The 22,912-nt window shown below is 38.3% G+C and overlaps 2 protein-coding genes and 1 non-coding gene across 7 annotated transcripts in view; 2 read left to right on the top strand and 1 right to left on the bottom strand.

Annotated features, from left to right (window-relative positions):
* UBA5 (ubiquitin like modifier activating enzyme 5) lies at positions 1 to 20,074 on the bottom strand. Of its 5 annotated transcripts, XM_053600799.1 has the most exons (12): positions 19,345 to 20,074; positions 13,275 to 13,320; positions 13,072 to 13,161; positions 10,001 to 10,110; positions 9,110 to 9,196; positions 8,173 to 8,257; positions 6,472 to 6,576; positions 6,175 to 6,302; positions 2,725 to 2,860; positions 2,403 to 2,478; positions 2,137 to 2,243; positions 9 to 1,363 (listed from the first exon to the last, which is right to left on the bottom strand). In XM_053600799.1, exons 1-12 carry the CDS (start codon positions 19,503 to 19,505, stop codon positions 1,280 to 1,282), a joined length of 1,215 nt encoding a protein of 404 aa, XP_053456774.1. In that variant the 5' UTR covers positions 19,506 to 20,074; the 3' UTR covers positions 9 to 1,279. The 5 variants fall into 5 exon arrangements, with proteins under 5 accessions (XP_053456776.1, XP_053456775.1, XP_053456772.1 ...); XM_053600797.1 differs by having other exon boundaries at positions 2 to 2,243; positions 19,345 to 19,517; XM_053600801.1 differs by lacking the exon at positions 19,345 to 20,074 and having other exon boundaries at positions 1 to 2,243; positions 13,077 to 13,161.
* LOC128592886 (U6 spliceosomal RNA) lies at positions 3,180 to 3,286 on the top strand. The gene has a single exon (XR_008382098.1). It is a non-coding gene; the product is annotated as a U6 spliceosomal RNA (small nuclear RNA).
* Positions 20,075 to 20,234: 160 nt separating the features above from the next.
* Positions 20,235 to 22,912, top strand: part of ACAD11 (acyl-CoA dehydrogenase family member 11) — a 92,839-nt gene continuing 90,161 nt past the window's right edge. The window contains exon 1 of the mRNA XM_053600796.1: positions 20,235 to 20,386. Coding sequence (XP_053456771.1) covers positions 20,238 to 20,386 — 149 coding nt within the window. The 5' untranslated portion in view covers positions 20,235 to 20,237. The remainder of the gene's footprint in view (positions 20,387 to 22,912) is intronic.

Genomic DNA, 22,912 nt, shown 5'->3' with positions numbered 1-22,912 from the left:
TAAAAGTAAGGAATATTGATTTTAATTACTGAGTTAACATTTCCCCCCAGAGAGATAATTTAAATGTATCTTCAAAGTAAAAACCATCAAAATAGATTAGCATAGAAACAGTCTGCGGGTAATAGTTATACCAGCAGGTTATTTAATCCTCTTCAAACCACTGAGAATTTACCTCAACCAAGGTTCTCTATGCCTCCATTATTTTATGCAGCTTCAGACAAAACTATATTAATTTACAGTTTAGTGATCCCAATCAGGGAAAATGATATCTTTCCAGTGAATTAATATAAGTTAGTTACTGCAGAGGCAATACAGAACTTACGCCCACTCTACAGGACAAACTATGCCAAGATTTCACTATCTCAAGTATCAAATTTAAATGAAGTATTCAGGAGTAACCTATATGACAACCTAGATGATCTTAGTCTAAATTCATACCTCAGTAAAGTACAGTGTTTCTGGATGTATGTTCCATGGATACAATGATATTTATCATTATATTCTATATAAAATATAATTTATACTTCCTGAAAGGAAGACAACTTCCTTTTATTAGCCTTTGTCTTATTTTGAATATATAATTCACAGGTTTACAAACTTTTCCAGTGACTACAGTTAACTTGTATTTCATCAGGAAACATTTGATAGGATGCTATTTTATAAGTTATGTATTTAAAATTCATTGTGGGTCAAGTCTGTGAAAGTGGGTGGTGCCTTTCTTCTAGACAGAAATTCATTACATGAGTAGATGGTAGCTCTTCAGGCTGTACCCCTCGTCCTTCTCCTTCTATTTGAGGATCATGTACTTTTTATTATCCATGTCCTCATGCAACAGACCACAAGGGATTACTGGGGGAAAAAAGGACATAGGATCACATTGGTCCTTTCCTCCCCTCCAAAATGCCAAAACATTTCAATGCCTGTGGTTTCAGTAAGATACATAACTGCCTACGAAAGTCCTCTGGAGCTTCCTTACTAGAATGAAAGGTACATTTTAAGACTTAATGATTTAATTGGGGGTGGGGAGAGCAACAGTCACAGGATTTTCAAAAAATGCAACAATTCTGTGAAAGCTATGTTAACCAGTTTGATGAAAATATTTCAAGTTGTATATAATTGTACCCCATGATTGCATTATTGTACACAGCTATGATTTAATTTAAAAGAAAAAAAGTGCAACAATTCAATTAAGGTTATACATCAATTAATGGTGCCCTATTTTTTTTTTCATTTCAAAAGGATAGGCTTTAACATGGGAAATAAAATATATGCCTGTCATCTACATATTCTTCATCTTGGCCATGAGGTCTTCCAAGCTTTCAGCGGAATCTTCCACTGTTACCTCAGATATAGAATCTTTTTCCTGTCAACAAATAAGGGAAATATAGTGAAAACAGAACAATATAAAATCTTGATGCTTAAGAATATATAGTCAGTGAGCTTTAATCATGCTCAAGTTTATAAAGTAAATTTTCTTTAATAAATATGCCTTCTAATTTTTAAGAGAGAGTGTCTTCTACTTTGCCCAGCTTTTTGATTTATAAGGCGGTAATTTCAATATTCTTGACAGCTCCACTGAAGTTTTTTTAAATGATACTGTGGCTAAAACTATCAATATATAAAAATGATACTGTCATTTAATCAAAATATTATAATTCATTCATGAGTGAACAAAACCATTGCATGTCTGTTTTTAAATAGGTTAAGCCATGAATATCTTAACACTAAATACCTCTGTTTCTCACACCTTAATGCCTATAGTATAAGATACCTAAAATAGGAAATGCTACATTGGCATTACAAAACAGAATAAAGGGCGGCGCCTGTGGCTCAATAAGTAGGGCACCAGCCCCATATACCAAGGGTGGTGGGTTCAAACCTGGCCCCAGCCAGACTGCAAACGAAAAATGGCCAGGCGTTGTGGTGGCCTGTGGTCGCAGCTACTCGAGAGGCTGAGGCAGGAGAATTGCCTAGGCCCAAGAGCTGGAGGTTGCTGTAAGATGTGATGCCACAGCACTCTACCAAGGGTGACAAAATGAGACTCTGTCTCAAAAAAATAAATAAATAAAGATTAAAGAAGGTAAGGATACATTTTCTTTTATATTTACTCAGCAGTAAATCTGATTTTTGAAGTACCTTTTTTGGAATTGTATATGCCACTGTAATTCCTTCAGGTAAGTTCGGAACAGGACCTGAAGAACTTTTCAATTCCTCTTCTGAAACCTCAGACACCAGCTCAATACCTGTAGAGTTAGATTTGATCCTGTAGCAGTTCTTAAGGAACTAGGTAAGCAAAACTTACTCATATTTACATTCTATAATTTACATAATCTTCTAATTACATTCCCCTACCGGAAGGTTTTGTTCTATGCTGCCATTTCAGTTTATAACAGACTCCCTACCCCACTCATTATCTTCATGTATTATCTCCTCCTCTTCTTGCAGAACTTCCTGTTTGGGCAGTGCTGCTGCCTTTTTCTGCAGAAATCAAATAGTATCAAAAAAGTGTTTTTACTCATTCTCAGTTGTCAGAAACATTAGTCAACAATTCAGAGAGGCTTTTTATCTCAACAGAAGACAGGACTTTCATTTTTGAAGTATGATGAATAAATTAAAACTATAAAAATTCAGATCCATTAATATTACAAATCTGCTTCCTTTTTTTAAAGTTATGGTCCTGTGCAACATGACCCCCCCAATACGTTCCAACGAATGGACACATACCTTACATTCTTCCTGATGCTTCCTGCAATTTCTGTCGTCACACTGAGGATTTGGCTTCATGGACATAGTAGGAAAAAAATCCTGCATTGCATTGTATCCAAGGTAAAAACTAACAGTGCCAAAATTTAACAGAAACCTAGGAAAACAAATCAAAGTAGGCTTAAATAAAACCATAAAAATACAAGAAACTGAAAGTTTTTACAAATGATTTTCAAGTAGGTAATGATTTTTGTAATCTGTAACCCAGAAAACAGAAATTCTATCTTGTTTAAAATTCCTACCTGATGAGATACTTGAATATTATTGAATGAAGGAAAAACTCTGTTTATCAACTTGGAACGCACTATTGTTTTCTGACCTTCTAATAAAGACAATGCTTGCAATTAAACTATGACATGGCAACAACTTTAAGAAGGATAATGATTTCAGAGACATAAAAATGTGAGAAAGTAGTGCTCGCTTCAGGTGGAGCGAGCACTACTAAAATTGGAACGATACAGAGAAGATTAGCATGGCCCTGCGCATGGATGACACGCAAATTCGTGAAGCGTTCCATATTTTTGGCTATTAGGAAACGGAGATGAGAAAATGTGTCAATAAACCCAGATTGCACTACCAAAAAAAAAAAAAAAATGTGAGAAAGTGTTTTTTAAATACCTAAAATATGGTCCTAAATCTTTTTTTTAAATTTAATCAATAACCTGCTTCTTCCCCAGAAGAACAGTCAAACATGATTCCTTTTAAAATTTTCTGTATAGAGAAAAACTTGTGTACAAAAGGTAAATGATAATATTTGTATTTGCAAATATTTTTATGCATGTTTCTAATATAAAGACAAAAATACAGAGCAAAGGTTATTAGCAGAAAATTTGTGTTCAACCTTTTTCACAAATGAATATTCAAATGAAATTCTATTTTTTTACCTATCAGATCGATAAAGATTAAAGAGTTTGATGCTACCCAGTATTATCAAAGGTATAAATGAACCAGATACTCCTATGCTATGGTGGAAATATATAATCCTATGTAAAAGAAATTTAGTAATACCTGTCAATATAAATATTGCATAAACTCAAAACTTCCATTTCTAAAAATTCATACACACAAAAATCTAGTATTCAAAGATTTATACAAAATGTTGTCTACACCATTATTAGTAATAAAAAGACATATAAGCAGCCTAAATGTGCATCAATAGATGGGCTGCCTAGTATGACACATCTTTAAGAGAATACTTTGTAGCCATGATTCTTTTTTTCCTTTTTTTGTACAATATCATAAAATGTTTTATTTATATAGGGTCTACTGGCTCTGCACCTGAGCACAGTGGTTACGGTGCCAGCCACATATACCCAAAGTTGGCAGGTTCAAACCTGGCCCCGAACCCAGCCCAGGCCAGCTAACCAACAATGATAACTGCAACAAAAAATGGCCGGGCGTTATGGCGGGCGCCTGTGGTCCCAGCTACTTGGGAGGCTGAGGCAAGAGAATCACTTGAGCCCAAGAGTTTGAGGTTGCTGAGAGCTGTGATGTCATATAGCTCTAATGAGGGTGACACATTGAGACTCTGTCTCAAAAAAAAAGAAAAACTATATAGGGTCTACTGATGTTTGTACAGGCTATCTGCTCTTATATGAAATAGCCCTAGACTGTTATCTTGAGAGGTCTTATGTATGCTTTTTACAATTTCTTTGCTAGCAGCTGACAATGACATCAAGGTGCCGCCTTGTATCATATTGCATTTTGTTCTTAATTGGAGGCCTGGGTAACATAACTAAGCATATAAAATTGTAAAGTGAGGGGAAAAAATGAATTAGGGAATACCTAAAGAGGTTCTGATTTTAGTAAAGTATGAATTGGTTCATAAATTCTGTGATGAATTTTAGCTACAAAGAAATCTGTTTCTTCTGTTTGAAGTTTAAGGCCAGGCAAGGTGGCTCACACCTGTAATCGTAGCACTCTGGAAGGCCAAGGCAAGAGGACTGCTTGAGCTCAGGAGTTTGAGACCAGCCTGAGCAAGACCCTAGCTCTACTAAAAATAGAAAAAATTAGGTGGGTGTTGTGATGCATGCCCATAGACCCAGCTACTCGGGAGGCTGAGACAAGACGATTGCTTGAGCCCAAGAGTTTGAGGTAGCTATAAGCTACAAGTATGCCAGGGCTTGAGGTTGCTGTGAGCTACAATGACGAAGACAACATTTAAAAAAAAAAAGTTAATATGTTAAAAAATGTTAATATTTGCATTATGTTAATGTATATAAATGTTACACTTACATTAACATTAATAATGTTTAATTACATTTACAGAAATGGTTAGTCTTTAATTACATACAATTTTTAGCAAGACTTAAATCAAGGTAGTGGAGGTAAGTGTGTTTATGCTTAAGTCTCCACCACTGGTCACCCTTGCAGAGATTTAAATCATTTGGTTAATTTTTTTTTTTTTGTATAGACAGTTTCACTTTATGGCCCTCGGTAGAGTGCTGTGGCGTCACACAGCTCACAGCAACCTCCAACTCCTGGGCTTAGGCAATTCTCTTGCCTGAGCCTCCCAAGTAGCTGAGACTACAGGCGCCTGCCACAATGCCTGGCTTTTTTCTTTTTTTTGTTCTTGTTGCAGTTTGGCCAGGGCCGGATTTATACCCGCCACCCCCTCAGTGTATGGAGCCAGCGCCCTACCCACTGACCCACAGGTGCAGCCCCATTTGGTTAATTATTCATAAATAAATATACCAGCAATACCATACAGCTATTCCAAATGCAAGGAGTAACTGACATTCATATACATTCATGAATATGTACATATACACATATGCATATTAATATATGTAATAGTAATGCATTTAAATCAATATATTTACATATAAAAGTACACAAATGCATATACAGGGTGTCCATAAAGTCTAATAGTTTACTATTTTAAATTACACATGAACTTTATGGACACCCTATATAAAAATATACACATACATGTATATAAAATAAATATTTAAATTTAAAATAAACATTTAAATTTGAAATAAATACTAAGCTGGTAATTTCAACTTATTTTGGTTCTGTGGGGGTTTTGTTGGTAATTTCAATTTTTTTTTTTTCTTTTTTGAGACAGAGTCTCACCATGTTGCCCTCAATAGAGTACCGTGGCATTACAGCTCACAGCAACCTCCAACTCTTGGTCCTAAGTGATTCTCTTGCCTCAGCCTCCCAAGTAGCTGGAACTACAGGCGCCCACCACAACGCCTGGCTGTATTTTTTGTTGCAGTTGTCATTGTTGGTTAGCTGGACAAGGCCAGGTTCGAACCCGCCAGCTTCAGTGTATATGGCTGGCACCATAACCACTGTTCTATGAGCACCAAGCCTGGTAATTTCAATTTTCAAAACGCTTCATGAAATATATTTATTTTTATCAAAAGCATACAAGACTATTCAAAATAATTAGCCATCACTCACTTTAACACATTTTGTACTAAGATCCCAGCAACCACTCCCATAGTGGTAGGAAGACTGGCTGCACAAACACCTTCTCGTTTCAGAGTCTTTTCATCAATATTGGCAGCAACTACAAGGGGTGGAGCACACTACATGAAAAAGATAAAACACATGTCAAAAAAAAAGAAGAAAAAAGTATGAGATGTTTCAAATAATATTCCTTACACTTAAGTTTGGTTTTTTGAATTACAATGCATTTTCAATGCCCCTAAGAACTCTAGTACCTAACAGTGGGGGGGAAGTAGGGGGAAGGCCTACCGCAAAACAAGCAGATTCTCCAGGAATTATGAGCTGTATATGCCCCGAAACTGCATTTTCACTGACCCCAGATTCCATCCATGTTTGTCCAAGTTCATTACAAGCCTTAAAAGAAAGAGGTGAAAACACGAGGAAGAACACAAAAGAAGTAATTTATAAAAATCCTTTTCATGAAAAGTTAGGGTTTAACAGAATAGATCACTCTAGTTTTCTAAAAACTAACTATTGGAATAGATGAGGAAAATTTTAGTAAAAGGCAAAAGATTTGTGCTGATGAGGAAAATTTTAAATAGTGGAATCCTTTTTTTTTTTCCCCGAGATCGAGTCTTAATATGTCCCCCTTGGTAGAGTGCCATGGAGTCACAGCTCACAGCAACCTCAAACTCTTGGGTTTAAGCAACTCTCTTGCCTGAGCCTCCTGAGTAGCTGGGACTATAGGTGCCCACCACAAAGCCCGGCTATTTTTTGATTGCAGTTGTCATTGTTGTTTAGCAGGCCCGGGCCAGGTTCGAACCCGCCACCCTGAGTATATGTGGCCAGTGCCCTACCAACTGAGCTACGGGCGCTGCCAAATAGTGGAATTCTTTGGTAATTACCACAGTCTATTTATTTAAAGACTAAACTGACAGTATTCAAGAAGCAATCAGTAAATATCTCTTTATTGAACTGAACCAAATTTTATTGGCTATCTTGTCAGATTAATGTAAAAATTCATTTTTCTAAAATAATTTCAGCAACAAAAAAATACCAAAATAATCACCTGAAAAGTTAAAAATAAAATAATTATTCAAATGAAAAAGAATTATTGGCCAGACATAGCGACTCACACCTGTAATCCCAGCATTTTGGGAGGCTGAGGTGGGATGATCACTTGAGGCTGAGTTTAAGACCAGCCTGGGCAACACAGTGAAACCTGTCTCTACAGAAAATTTAAAAATGAGCCAGGGCTGGTAACACAGAACTATAGTCCTAACTACCAAAAAGGCTGAGGCTGGAGGATCTTCTGAGCCCAGGTCTTTAAGGCTACAGCAAGCTATGATTGTGCCATTGCACTCCAGTCTGGACGACAAGAATGAGACTCTCAATGGAAACTAAGAAGGGGAAATCAAAATAGGAAGAGGGTGAGGAATAAAAAATCACCTATCAGGCATAACGTACACTATTCTGGTGACAAGTACGCTAAAAAGTCTTGAATTTAGCATCATACAATTCATCCATGTAACAAAAAACTCTTGTACTGCCTAAATCTACTGAAATTTTTACAATATGTATTTTTCTAAATTAAATAAAAATAAATTTTTTAATTATTTTTATTTTTGAGAAGCCATGTTTTTAAGCAATTTATATATACTGACATATTTGTAAAATAACAAAAGTTAAAACGGATGCTGACCAAGTATAAGTATTACATTAATTTATTTTAAAAATGTTATAGATCTAAAGTATTTGCTATTTTAATAGTTCTCTCTACTGACATAAAAGAGACTGGGATACCATAACATATGTCACATCAACAAGGCTAGACAGGTCCCATAGCTTGTAGAATAAATTTTAAAGGTAGGCTAAGAATATAAAAATAAACACATAAGAGGATTTAAATTCAGAACTATTTTTAGGATGGGGATTATATATACTGATAGCATACACAGGAAAATATATACGATCCATGAGTATAACATCTTACACAACAGGAATACTCACTGTATTTATTGCCATTCGAGCTTCAAAATTATCCACACAGCTGAGAACTAGATCAACAGGTTTTCCTTCTTCTAACCCACCATTACTAGTCAAAGAAAATAAATTTTATTTGAAAGACACAAAATACATTCTAATACATTAGAACGTTTCACTGCAAATGTAAATGTAATCAAAGCTAACTGAATGCAATTCATTATTTCCGTGTTGTTGTGACAGATTCTAAAGAAAACTGTTTTTAGGGAGAAATATAATCTACAACACAGAACTTAAAATCGAGAATCCCTGGTTATATCATTCTAGCTTACAGGAGTTTTTCGCTTGTTTGCTTTTTATTTATTTTTTTTTTTATGGTTTTTGGACAATATATACTTTTTACTGAGCTTTAATATAAAAATTACACCAAAAAATGACTATTTTTTTTTTTGGTGTTGTGTTTTTTGAGACAGGGTCTCATGTTGTTGCCCGGGCATGAGGGCAGTGGCATGATCACAGCTCACTGCTGCCTCAAAATCCTGGCCTCAAGCAATTCTCTTGCCTTGACTCCCAAGGAACTAGGAGTATGGGCATGCACCACCAATGCCTGGTTAATTTTTTCAATTTTTTGTAGGGGCAGGGTCTTGCTGTGTTATTTGGGCTAGTCTTAAACTCCTGTCTTCAAGTGATCCTCCCACCTCAGCCTCCCAAAGTGCTAGGATTATAGGTGTGTGCCACCGTATCTATCAAAAAATTACTATTTTTAAAAACAGAAAAATATATAGGGTGTCAACAAAGTTCATGTGCAATTTAAAGTAGTTGTAAATTTTAAATTGCACATGAACTTTATGGACACCCTGTATATCTGCCAATTCACTGAGTTAATCATTACATTTTTCTAATAGATTTTAAAATGATACTTGAGCTGGACATTAAACAAAATATTCATAAATGAAAATTTTACCTTATTCTATCCATGAAATGATGAAAGTTTTCCACTGTGGTTATATTGTAGTTGTGCACTTCAAAAAAAACATCAGGATTAATGTTCCTAAGAGGGAAAAAGAGAGAGATTATACAGACTACTATAGAAAGCAAAAAGGAAAAAGAGTTCAAAGAGCTAAGGAGCATTTAATACACTTCAAAGTAGAATTCCAGCTATTCAAAGAAAACCCAAAGTTCTCTTTCCCACTTCAAGGACTAAGCTCAAAAACGTGTAAACCTTGATCCCACCCCAACCTGGATCAAGTTACGTACTGGGAATTCAGACTCTACCACTTCTGGTTTTGGTCCTATTCAATTCAGTACATGTCTGACCTACCAACATGTACAGCCTTCAAGCTAAGAATGGTTTTTACATTTTTAGACGATTGAAGGGAAAAAATCAAAAGAAAAAAATATACTCCAAGAAATTTAAATTTCAGAGACCAAAAGTAAAGTTTTATTGGGCTGCAGACATGCTCATTCACGTTTGTGTTGCCTCCTGCCGCTATCACACTACATACAACTGCACAGTCGAGCAGTGGTGGGGAACCTGGGGCCTTGGGGCCCCATGTGGCCTTGTGGATCCTTGAAACCTTTTGACTAAATCCAAATTTTGCAGAACAAATGAAGTCTGGATTCAGTCAAGGAGTTGCACTGGGAATCTGGAGGGCCACATGCGGCCTTGAGGCTGCAAATTCCCCACCCCGTTATGCCAACACATGTCTAACAGGTAAGAGAATTCTTTGATAAGTGCAATGTGCATTTTTATAGAGAAAAATTCAGATCCATTTATACATTAGGTTAACTCATACCAAGTACAAAAAGTAAGATTTCACTGAATATGAATATCTTTAATTGCTGTTCTGTTTACCTCAACGTATGTTCTGCTGCTTGAACTTTACTTAATCCTGCTTGATGAGGCTGGAAGAAAAGTCTATTCATATTGGCCAGTTCCACCTTGTCGTAGTCAAAGAGTAGCAACTAAAATTAAAATAGCAGTATTTTGATGAAAAACATACCAAAAAAGTAAAAATAATAAAGAATAAACTAAAGAACTTTACATTCGACAGGTTTAACAGTTTGATAATAATATTACTTAACTTTAAAACACTGGCATATATTAATTCGCTGGATGCTTATGTGAGCTAAGTATGTGTATACAGGTACTATTTATTATCTTTATGTTAAAAGTAAGGCAACTAGGGTGTTTGCCCAAAGGCCACTCAGCCCATATGTAATGAAAATGAGATTCAGATCTAGGCATTTTCATTCCAGTTTTTAAAAATTCTGCCAAAATCCTACTGCATTCTAATTTTTTGCAAAAGGCAAGAGACCACTGGACAAATGAAACGTAATTAACATAAAAACAAATGCTGTAACTTAAAACTATAGCATAACCGGACTTCTCTTGTATGTATGACACAATGTATACCCACCACATGGCTAAAACATTATTTCAAACCAGCCAGATAATTGTTTCCTGCTATACACTTAGGCCTGTTTCAAACAGCATTTCTCTCTCTCATACACACAAATTTAAAATGGCCATCAGGTCACATTTCTTATCAGCAGAAACAGGCTAGAGCCAAGGATTACCAAAGTCCCTTCCTGATCTAAAATTCTATGAATCTGTAATACAATTCTCAATATCACAAATTTAATAATAAAAATAAAAATGGAATTTTCTTCTTAATACACAAACTAGAAAGGAAAAAAAAAAACCTAGCCCACAATAACACCCCCCCAGAGATAACCCTTAACATCCTGCTAGAAAAGATCTCAATTCTACTCTCTATGGTCCGTGGAAATTTTCTTTTTCTTTCTTTTTTTCTGGAGACAGGGTCTTATTTTGTTGCTCTTGGTAAAGTGCCCTGGTGTCAGACTCAAACTCTTGGGCGCAAGCAATCTTCTTGCCTCAGCCTCACAAGTAACTGGGACTACAGGGGCCCACCCTCAACGCCCAGCTATTTTTAGAGATGGGGTCTCACTCTTGCTCAGGCTGGTCTCGAACTCCTGAGATCAGGCAATCCACCTGCCTCAGCCTCCCAGAGTGGGCTAAATTACAGGCATGAACCACCATGCCCAGCCTCTCTCCATGGTAATTTTCTAATACTACTAGAGATAGTTTATTTAAACTTATTCAATAAATAATTATTAGGTCAGCCAAGTGTTAAATTTGAGTTTCTGCCTCCTAACTTCTGCACTAAGTTGCAAGAAACACTAAACTTGGGAAGAGATCTGAGTTGTATCTCTGCCATTAATTAGCTCTGATCAAGGTAAATCATTTTCATTTGTTAGGCCTATAGTCTCATCTGTAAAATAAAACATCTATTAATAGATCAAGTGATCCAAGGCACTCCAGGGATCCCAGATTTTTTCTGAGTTTCCCATCCTATTTCCCTACTTAATTCCATGAATTAGCTGCTTGTTTGTTTTACAGACTGAAGAAAGATATCCTTACCTGTGTAGATTCTTAGTTTACAAACTTGATGGCACAATGGAATCACTGGAAGTTTTTTTTTTAAGTCTGGGTCTCATCCCCAGAGATTTTTAAAGTCTGGATCTGAAAGTCTCCATTTCTAACAAGCTCCCAGGTGATGCTAATGCTACTATGTCATCAGGGACCTGATTCGGTGGTTCTTAAAGTATAGTGCCCAGAACATGGGGACTTATTAGAAATGTCAATTCTTAGGTCCACCTGACACATATAGAATGAAAACCACTATCTGGTAATGTTGTAATAAGGCTTTAAAGTGATTCTAATAATATACTCAAACTTGAGAACCACTGATATTTGACCATAGTCAAATCAGCTCAGGTTCTTAAGTCAGAAAAACCATTTTTGGGCTGCTTTTATAAAAACCTTTTGAAAAATATTAAAATTTTAATAAACATTTTCAGTAATTTGGTGCTGTCTTTTCTATACTGATAAATGAGTGACAATTTTAAAATGACTGTAAGAATTTGGGGTGGACCAACATATTACAAAATATTTTTATTTTTATGGTTTTTATTAATTTTTTTTGAGACAGTCTCACTATGTCGGTAGACTACCATGGAGTCACAGCTCACAGCAACCTCAGACTCTTGGGCTTAAGCAATTCTCTTGCCTCAGCCTCCCAAGTAGCTGGGACTACAGGCACCCGCCACGACGCCCCACTATTTTTTTGGTTGTTGCAGCTGTCATTGTTTAGATGGCATGGGCTGGGTTTGAACCCGCCAGTCTCAGTGTATGTGGCCAGCACTCTACCGACTGAGCTACAGGCACCACCCCATGTTACAAAGTATTGATAAAAACGTGCTTTATCAAAATGGCAAATTGAAGGGTATATAATTGTGGAAAGTTTGTCTATTCAGCCTATATATATCTGACATATATATATATGATATCAGAAACTTTAGCTTTATAAATCTAAGGTTAGTAAACAGAATTTGGTATAAGAAAGTTTCTTCCCCTTCCTACCCAAAATCCAAATCAATTATAGAAAAAAGTAAAAAATATGAGTTTAAAAAAAATCCAAAGCAGTCTCTAGTTCAAATTCAAAATTAAGAAAGGTCCATGCTTTCTACTCTGTCTGGTATAAACACATATTTAATAAAAATATATTACATGTTTCAGTGTTCACTCATGCTACATGCTATCAATTTAACAGCCTTCTTCCCTAAACTTCTATATATTTAAAACACAAAAATTCAAATTGTTCGTGTATTACCTCAAACCAAAAAGTTCCTAAACACAATTAGATAGTCTTTGTCTAACCTGTAATAATATCAACTTTTGTTTGGGTGGGAATATGTCTCAACTCTTGAGTAGAAAGAACAATGTGGATAACTACACTACCAATCAAACCATTAGTAAGTAGAAAAAAAATGTAACTAGTACCTGATTTACTCCAGGAGTTGGCAAGTCCCTATATAATAAGCAAAGAGAAATGTTTTTACCTTACCAATGCCACATCTTGTCAGCATTTCAGCAGTCACACTACCAACTCCACCAACACCTACTATTGCTACAGCAAAAGTACGAATTTTCTGTGGAACAGAAAATTACATGTGTTGGTTAATAACTCTTCATCAAATATGTCACTAGAAATAATGTTCATTTACTGAAATCATTTTCAAAAACTTGGAAAGGTTTATCATACCTCATAGTCGTTTACAATTCCCATTCGTTTCAATGCCATCAAGCGGCTTAAAACAAAGAAAAAAGTTTTAAAGCTTACAATCTTTTAGTAAATAATGATACAGAGAGATATACATCATCACAAAAACTAAATACTAAAACTCAATCATTACCAATCCTTTAAATAGAGGAATACTCATTTGCTTTCAGCAAATGAAACTAAATTACCTGGGTGGTTTTAAAAACTCCCAGGTGTAGCCTAAGATTTTTTTTTTTTTAAAGCTTGTCATATATTCCAATGTGCAGCCAAGATTGAAATCTTCTGACTTAAATGTTAAGGATCAAAGTGATTTCAACATTTTTCTGTATTTTGGTAGTATATGGAATTTACTGTTTAATGTTTAACATTCAGATCTCCATCATCAGAATGTTGCCTCTACCCAAAAATGGATGTCTATTTTTAATAAGCACCAACTGTATGCCAAAGATTCTAAGTAATGACATTCTCTTATTATCCTTATAAATTTTAAAGTTTTTATATCCGTTACTATGTATCCATAACTAACATACTAACATTATTATTTCCTTTCAGTTTTAGGCATTATTTGAAATCAGATTGCATCCCTACTGTACACAGACATTTCCTATCCTCCCACTATTGTTATATGGTCATCTTATGTTAACTGTTCACAACTGGGCCAGAACTTAGCCTTTCTTCTATAACCCCCATCCCTGAAGTTTATAACTGTCTCTCCTTATGTTTAATTTCCTGTATATTTTCACAAATTCAACCCCAACTCTAGGCTACTAGTCTAAAATCCCTCTAAATCAGTGGTTCTCAACCTTCCTAACGCTGCAATGTATTTTCATCATTAAAAGGGGGTCGTGACCCACAGGTTGAGAACCGCTGCTACACTCATATGCATGAGGCATTCTATCAATTTCATCTTCTTAAAGATGTCCTAGAATCTGACACAGTCTGTTTAGACTTACTGCACACATAGCTCCCTTCCTCCCTCATCACCACATTATAAATTCTCTTCATTTACCTTGTATTAATCCCCTGCTTCCTATATCCTATAGCTCAATGGTTCTAAAGTTTCCATTAACAGCAGCACCATCTAGGAATGTGCTAGAAATGCAATTAGGCCCCATCCTATAATCACCCACTCAATTAGAAACCTTGGCTATGGAGTCTTAACAATCTGTTTTAACAAGCCCTCCAATAACTGTGATGCACATTAAAGTTTGAAAACCTCTGTTAGAGATTATTTCTCACTTTATTCTCTTATTGTGGTCAGAACACCTTTGTAGCAAAGGTAAATTTTGAGAACTTGCACGTCTAAAAATATTCTGTATTGAAATTCTATTCTTGGGCAGCGCCTGTGGCTCAGTGGGTAGGCCGCTGGTCCCATACACCGAGGGTAGCGGGTTCAAACTCGGCCTCAGCCAAACTGCAACAAAAAAAATAGCCAGGCCTTGTGGCGGGTACTTGTAGTCCCAGCTACTCGGGAGGCTAAAGCAAGAGAATTGCCCAAACCCAGGAGTTGGAGATTGCTGTGAGCTGTGACGCCACAGCACTCTCTGAGGGTGATAAAGTAAGACTCTGTCTCTACAAAAAAAAAAAAGAAACTCTATTCTTTGTAAAAATGACAAAGGGTATGTAAATGTGGAAAGCTACACATACACTCTTAATTGATAGTTCAACTTGGCATAGAAGTTAAAAGTTGAACTTTCTTTCAACATTTGTAAGGTATAGCTCCAGTATCTCCTGACTTCTGAAATTTCACAATGTGCCTTAACGCGCATCTTTTCATTCATTGTGCTGAGTACTTGGTATATCCTCTCAAAATGAAAACTCAAGTTTTTCAGTTCTGAGAAAGTTTCTTTAAGAATTTGATGATTTCCTCCTTTGGTTTCCCCTGGACTCTTTCTGAACTGTCTATTATTTTCTATTATTTGGAAGTTGGACCACCTGGTCTTGTCCTTTACTCTTATTTTCTTTCTCCAGTTTTCCATCATCTTAGTTTTCTGCTCTATCCTCTAGATTATTTCTTTCAACTTTATTTTCCAATCCTGCTACTGAGATTTTCATTTCATTACCATCTCCATTTGCAAGAATTCTTTTCAATCATCTGTTGATACTTTTTATTGCACCTTGTTCCGATGCCATTTGTACGCTATCTTCTCTTATCTAAGGATATTAATGAAATTTGGGGGTGTGGTTTCCTTTCTATAGTCTATACAAGTTGTTCTTTTTATCTCTTCCATGTTAGGAGCTTCTGTCATCCTTTGTTCTGTTCACATTTAAGAGGGGGACACTAATAAAGAATATAGGTGATACTAGTTTGAATTTGAGCTTCACTGTAAGATGATCCGGCCAGGATATTTAGTTGAAAAACCCACAATGTCGGGCGGCACCTGTGGCTCAGTCGGTAGGGCGCCGGCCCCATATACCGAGGGTGGCGGGTTCAAACCCGGCCCCGGCCAAACTGCAACAAAAAAATAGCCAGGTGTTGTGGCGGGTGCCTGTAGTCCCAGCTACTCGGGAGGCTGAGGCAAGAGAATTGCTTAAGCCCAGGAGTTGGAGGTTGCTGTGAGCTGTGTGAGGCCATGGCACTCTACTGAGGGCCATAAAGTGAAACTCTGTCTCTACAAAAAAAGAAAAACCCACAATGTCAGTGTTTCTCAGTCTTCTTGGCTCTTTCAAACTCCAGTTCCAACCTGAATGGGAGTTCCAACCCGGCGGACAGCTGTTGGGCGTTAAGTGGAGAAGCAAGGCTGCAAGTTCTAGCATTCAGCATGTAAGCTCTCAATTTACTTTCAGTCCTAGTATTCAGCAAGTAAACATTCAGTTATCCTTGCTTCAAGTACAAAGACCTGACCCACTTATTAATAGAAAGTCTCAATTTTACTCTTTTCAATGAATAAATTTCTAGTCTCACCTCTGGAGAAAGGGAACATTTACTCAACTACCCACAATAAAGCACAGGATTTGGGAATTTGTTTCTTCAACAGACTTTCAACTAAAAGTTTTTTAGCCCTATCTTAAGTCCTTCTACAAGTATCTGTGCCTATTCCTGAGCATTTTAGGGGATTCTGTGCTATAAACTGAGTTGCAAGCTTAACATTCAACTTCTTTGAACCCACTGAATCAGTTATCTTTCATCCATCCATTTTCTAGTTTCCAAATTTTTTTACTATACTCTTCAAGTACTGGGATCCAGCCCTCCTCCCATCAATTATAATATTAATAGGAAACCCTCTTTTTTCAATGGAGGGGGGTCCTTTTTAAAAATTCCTTTATACTCAGTTTAGTGTGGCTGGGTAGAAAGTGCTAGCAAATTCTTATGATCAATCTGCCATCTTTACTCTGATGTTCCCTTCAATCTTTATAAATAACCCTAAGAAGATTCACGTTAATCAACTGCCCAAGATCAGCTAAATGGTAAATAGTATTCAGAGCTGGGTTTCTGAGCCAGAATTTGAAACCAGATTTCCTAATCTCAAAGCCTGTTTGCCCCTCCACATGTTTATGATAAGATTTTACACCACATAATTTCACAATTACTTGTGTTGTTTGATCAATATTCCGCATCCATTTAGTTTCCCAAACTAAAGCAAAAAGGGCTCTGAGGGTCAGAGGCTTTATTTTTCTTTTGTATCACTTGGTGCAATTAAAATGGTGTTGAACTCATACCTCTTTCCTGTATCTTTCAATAAGCCTGTACGTTCCCTATAATTCTTACCCTATTCCTATAGGATATAGGAAGCAGGGGATTAATACAAGGTAAATTGCATGTTTACCTTTCTATCTCACATTCATCTGGCAAGCTCTGAAGGGAAAAGACCATATCTACTTTGTATCCACAATGTCTATACCTAAGAAATACTCAATACAAGGTAAATAATATCATTAAGGAGGTCTGGATATAAAAAGGTGCTCAGTAAATAACTGCTGAATGAACAATTCAAAAAATTAAGGCTGACCTTTATTAAATTTCCACATACCAATGAACAGCTTCAATGTCAAATGCCATCTCCTATATCACAATCTTAATAAGGGCAAATGTTACGAAAGAGATAGAAAATACTAAATGTTTATACTTGAGTTCTGAAAGTTTTATTTGTGATTATTACAATGTCTAGGGATCATCTCACTTTTAAATAATGTCTGAAAGATGACTTTAATTATAAGACCCATATTCCTTAACTTTTTTTTTTTTTGGTAGAGACAGAGCCTCACTTTATGGCCCTCGGTGCCGTGGCCTCACACAGCTCACAGCAACCTCCAACTCCGGGGTTTAAGCGATTCTCTTGCCTCAGCCTCCTGAGTAGCTGGGACTTCAGGCGCCCGCCACAACGCCCGGCTATTTTTTGGTTGCAGTTTGACCGGGGCCGGGTTTGAACCCGCCACCCTCGGTATATGGGGCCGGAGCCTTACCGACTGAGCCACAGGCACCGCCCATATTCCTTAACTTTTCATGCCTGAAGGAAAAATTTCATAGTCTTCATTTGTAAAATTTAAAAATGACTGAAGATGTCGAATAGAATAGTTTCTACTCATTCTGATTAGAAATATCAGTTCATGCTTATTCAATCTCTAAAAATTTTGGATCCTTAACCCTTCATATTTGGCAATACAGTAAAAACAAAGCACCCTAAAAATTATACTGAGGTTTTATGTTTTTTTTTTTGAGAAGAGCCCTTCTTCTTGGATTAGATCAAATTTATTTGGTGCAAACACACATTACACGGAGGTTTTATATGTCACAAACTAAAACTCTTTTAAAATCAAACCTCTTATCATCTTTAAAGATGCTAACAATAACATTTTCCCTATTTCATCAGATTTTTAGCTACACTACCTATTGGCTGAGAAGTTAAGGACCGAAAATAAAGATTATTCCCAGATGGGAAGGAAAGGAATCGGAGTCCAGGTTCTGTGTGGGCAATGTGGCCTTTGGATGTGAGTTGAGTTGGAAAAGGAAGTCAGGAGGTGGGTTAAGGAGCATGGGAATAGGAAAGTTCGGAGATGTAGGGATTGGTGCACTGTTTCCTTCCTGGACTGGATGTTCTATTTGGGCGGGTCCCTACCTTGGGCCCTATCACTGGCTTAATTTTACTGAGGAGACAATTCCATGTGAATTTTAGATTAAGACAAACCGAGTAAGTCCAGGCTTTATTATTAACCACCATTTCTATGAAGTGGCTCTCCTAAGCCTTGATTTTCTCACCTATATTAATAAAATTGGGGTAAAATGATAGTGGCAATCACATGAGGTTGCTGTGAGAAGAGACAACGCATGTAAAATGCTTAGCGCGTAGTGAAAGCTCAATAACTAAACACTTGCTACTACACACGCTGCGCAATAAAGTCACGCATAAGCACTACTCCAAGAACCTCACCTATACTGACTTTTCCAATCCTCACAACTGTGACAGAGATAGATACTACTATTATCCCCGTTTAACAGGTGAGAAACTGAAGCAAAGAGGTTCAGAACTTGCCCAAGAGCTGGGATTTGAATCCAATCAGTCCAGTGTAGCGACCTTACCGTATATTTACTGCAGTATATTCTGCTTTCTGAATTAACAAGCCTTCTTAGAAGGGAAAGGGAGGAGGGTAGGCCTGGAATGATTTGAGATGTTAAGGAGCACCCTAATATCTAAGATTAGAGCTAACCCCGCTCCACCCCGGCCACTCCCATTTAAGACATTCTAAGAAGCCTTTATGAACTCGAAGTAAGCTTAGCCAGTTTTACATCTGATGTCGTATTTTGGAAGTTCTTACTATCAGTCTTATGCAGAGTGGGGAGGGGGCTAACAGGGGGAAGGGCGATAGAAAACTGGATACTCACTCGGAAGCCACAAAAAGCAGCACCATATGGTTGTCTCACTTGGGGGGGTTTTAAAGAGAAAGAACATCTGACCCGTAATAAGACACGGCCTTGACCATATGGGAACTACAACCAATAAAAGGGTAGCGGAGAGGGTAGGAGCGGGACGTGAGAAGCGCCTCGCTCCTGACCGCCCGGAGACCGCGACCCCGTGGGTCCCCCTCGCTGCCTCTGACCCACAACCCAGGTCACCTGTAGGGATTGGAATCCACCACCTCTGGGCTCATCTTTTTGATGCGGGCTCGGCCGGTCACTCCGTCGCCTTCCCCAAGCACCCGCAGACTCCTCTCCTGGGCAAGTTCCCTCTCCAGCTCCTGTACCCGCCGCTGCAGCCGCTCCACGGACTCGGCCATGGCTGGGACCCCGGCCGCCGACGCTCCCAGCCCCGGCCGCCGCCGCCGCCGCCGCCCCACGCTGCTCGGCTGGGCCCGCGAGGGGCACGTGAGAAGGCACCGAGCCGCCGCCTTCCTCCCAGCCCGGAGCCCGGGGACGCGCTCCCGGCGCCTCACAGACAGACACGTCTCCGCCACTCCCCGGGGCCTCCCCGCTGCCGCTTCCGGTGCGTCGCCGACCGTGCTCCCCCTCTGCGAAACCCGCCTCTTTGGCTTCCCTTTTCGCAGGATTGACTAGGCCAGGACACCGCAGGACCAGAGGCAAAAGTGTCCGGAGCAGGCGGCCCGCGATGTTCCCTTTCTAACCGGCCTGCTGGAGAAGCAGCATCTTTGATTCGTGGGCTCGATGTGCTGGCGGGCCCTTTTCTACACCGGACCCTGGAGGTCTTCCGCCTGCCAGTGCATTACATTTTAGCGCTCGAAACGAAGACCGTGGCTCTGCATTCTCTAAAATTGACGCCTCTATTTCTGACACGGACCAAAGAATTTAAATCCCAACACACCCTGGGCTGTCCTGGCCCAGAGCCTAGGACACCAGGGGCAGCAGTCTGGCGTTGCTCGGCTTGGGCGCTCAGCGTGTGAGCGATTGGCTGGAGCCAGAACCCGCCCCGCTTCGGACGGCTCTGACCCCACACCCAGGGCTTAGTCCCCAAGACCTGTGGATTCTGCGTTGCTGGGGCCTGTGGTGGCAGGATGGAAGCGGGCGCCGCGGGCGAGCCTGACACGGCCCAAGTGCTGCCCCAGCACAAGTTCGACTGCAAGTCCCTGGAGGCCTACCTAAACCAGCACTTGCCTGGCTTTGGGGCCGAACCCGAGGCCGCGCTGACGGTTGCCCAGTACAGGTATCGACGTCGGCTTTCGCCTCCAACAGAAACAAAGTTGTGCCTTGTGTTTTCCTTTCTTTGGTTCTGGATGGGTTCCTAAATTGATCCCGATCGCTTTTCCTGAAAAAACGCTTCCTGCAGGCAGGAGCTTCTGTTGCCGATCCCGTGTATTCGATTCTGGGGTAATGGAAGCACAATAACGTTCGCCATTCCATTATAGGAAGGAAATCTTTGTAAAAAGGTGGAACTATGTGCCTCGAGGATTCACGGAGGCAAATGAGGCTGGAAGCCCAGTGGGAAAATAGATGCCTTCTCTCACCTGTGTGCTGCAGCCTTCAGGTCTTTTTCTGAGAAAATGGTGTGATTGCGTTTGATTGGTAGTATCCACGGAGGCTGTTAGTGACATCAGATGGAGAATCCGAATTCGAATCCTAGCTCTTCCACCTAGCAAGTCACAGCCCCACTTTGACCTTCATTTTTTTTTTAAGTGAGAGAATGGAACTACAGGAGGTGATCTGAGTACCCTTCCCCATCGTGAATCTGGCTTTAGTCTGATGTTTTATTAATATAATAACATTTTAAAACTTTTTATGAAAATGTTAATTTTAGAATACATAATGATACATAATTTTAGAATACATAAGAATACAAAGAGTCAGCATTCAGAAAACTCCCTGAAGGTGCCTCCAGATCTCATCAGAAAACTGGATCTGCCACTTACTTTGTGGGAATTTAAAGGTTACATAAACTCGAAGGACTAGTTTTGTAATTTGTAATACCTTGCCTGTTTTGATTAGACCTAACATTGAAATAAAGTACAGTAATGTGAGTGAAAGGGCCAGTATGCTAGTGGCATTTTATCACTGGCATTTTTATTTTTTGAGTACTGATTTTAGTGAAAGTAAAAATGGAGAAAAAAAAAGTAAAAATGGTAAAGATGACTCAATTTGGGGGTCTAGAATTAAAAGGTACCACTTCCCAATATATATTAGAGGATGAAGGAAAAAGTGAAATAAAGAATAACTGAGATTTCTAGCCTGGAAGTCTTGTGTTGTAAACAAACTAAAAGAGACCAAAGTTCAAATTTCAACTATTACACTTGCTATGGAGTTTGGACAAGTAATCCTTGAGTATCAAGCCCTATTTTAGCAAAAAAAGGATAGTAATAGTTATCTTCAAGGGTTATTATGGAAATATCTAACTGAAAGATACTTAATTCTGAACTAAATTGAATGTTGAATAACTATAATTGTGCTCAATAAATGAAATTAGTTGTGACATAAAAATTGCTTCTAGAACTGTTATGTGAGCTTGATTCAATATGGAAATATAGTTTCCACAGAGAATACACATTGGTTTCAAGGACACATGAAAAAGTTTGTAAAAATTGAAGACACGTTAGGCCACAAAGGAAGTCTCAAAAATTCTTTTTAAAATCCCAAAAGCTTAAAAAAAGACAGCTAAGAAATACAGTGTTTAGAAACTAATTGATTCAAAGATTAAAGAGCCGAGGCAGCACCTGTGGCTCGGTGAGTAGGTCGCTGGCCCCATATACCGAGGGTGGCAGGTTCAAACCCGGCCCCGGCCAATCTGCAACAAAAAATAGCCGGGTGTTATGGCGGGCACCGGTAGTCCCAGCTACTTGGGAGGCTGAGGCAACAGAATCACCTAAGCCCAAGAGCTGGAGGTTGCTGTGAGCTGTGACACCAGGGCACACTACTGAGGGTGACAAAGTGAGACTCTGTCTCAAAAAAAAAAAAATTAAAGAGCCAATAGTCTATACAGATAGTTTGATGGTTTATCAAAGTTCAGTATACAAAAATCAATTGCATTTCTCTTTAGCAAGTTAAAATAATTTTCAAAAAAGCTACAAAAGCATCAAAAATATAAATTACCTAAATATTAATCTAATAAAAGAAGTAGAAGACCTTTATAAAGAAAATGATAAAACTTTCATGAGGACCATGAGAAGCATTTTAAAAATTGAGAGATAACCATGTTCTTTAATAAGAAAATTCAATATTGTAAATTTTTCCTTTCTTTCCAACTTATCTATAGATTCAATTCAGTAGCAATCAAAATTCCAATTTTTCCCTCTAATTTAAAAAATTACTTCTAAATTTTATGTGCAAGAGCAAAAGCCTAAGAATAGAAGAAATACTCCTAAAGAGCAAGGAAGTGTGAAATTTGAATTTAGGTGGCATGATATTAGCACAGAGATAGACCAGTGAAATAGAATGGGGAGTTCACAAAAAGACCCACATATTTATAGAACTTTAATATAGGACAGTGCTGGCCAGGTGTAGTGGCTCACACTTGTGATCCTAACACTCTTGGGAGGCCAAAGTGGGAGGATTGCTTGAACTCAGGAGTTGGAGACCAACCTGAGCAAGAGCCAGACCCCATTTCTACTAAAAAGAAATAGAAAAAATTACCCAGGTGTTGTGGCACGCACCTGTAATCCCAAGTATTTATCCTGTTTCCTTGAAAATAAGACAATGTCTTATTTTAAGGTGTGCTCCCAAAGATGCGCTAGGTCTTATT

The sequence above is a fragment of the Nycticebus coucang genome, chromosome 8 (assembly GCF_027406575.1).
Source record: "Nycticebus coucang isolate mNycCou1 chromosome 8, mNycCou1.pri, whole genome shotgun sequence".
Classification (NCBI taxonomy): Eukaryota; Metazoa; Chordata; class Mammalia; order Primates; family Lorisidae; genus Nycticebus; species Nycticebus coucang.
This window is presented reverse-complemented; position numbering and strand designations above follow the sequence as displayed.

What these genes read in the sequence shown, in the direction of transcription:
- UBA5 (XM_053600797.1), bottom strand. Translation starts at nt 19,505, where the DNA reads ATGGCCGAGTCCGTGGAGCGGCTGCAGCGGCGGGTACAGGAGCTGGAG. An exon ending in GAATTGTAAACGACTATGAG is followed by an intron (nt 13,162 to 13,274) that starts GTATGATAAACC and finishes TCTGTTCCACAG; the next exon opens with AAAATTCGTACTTTTGCTGT. An exon ending in CAAGATGTGGCATTGGTAAG is followed by an intron (nt 10,111 to 13,071) that starts GTAAAAACATTT and finishes TTTTAATTTTAG; the next exon opens with TTGCTACTCTTTGACTACGA.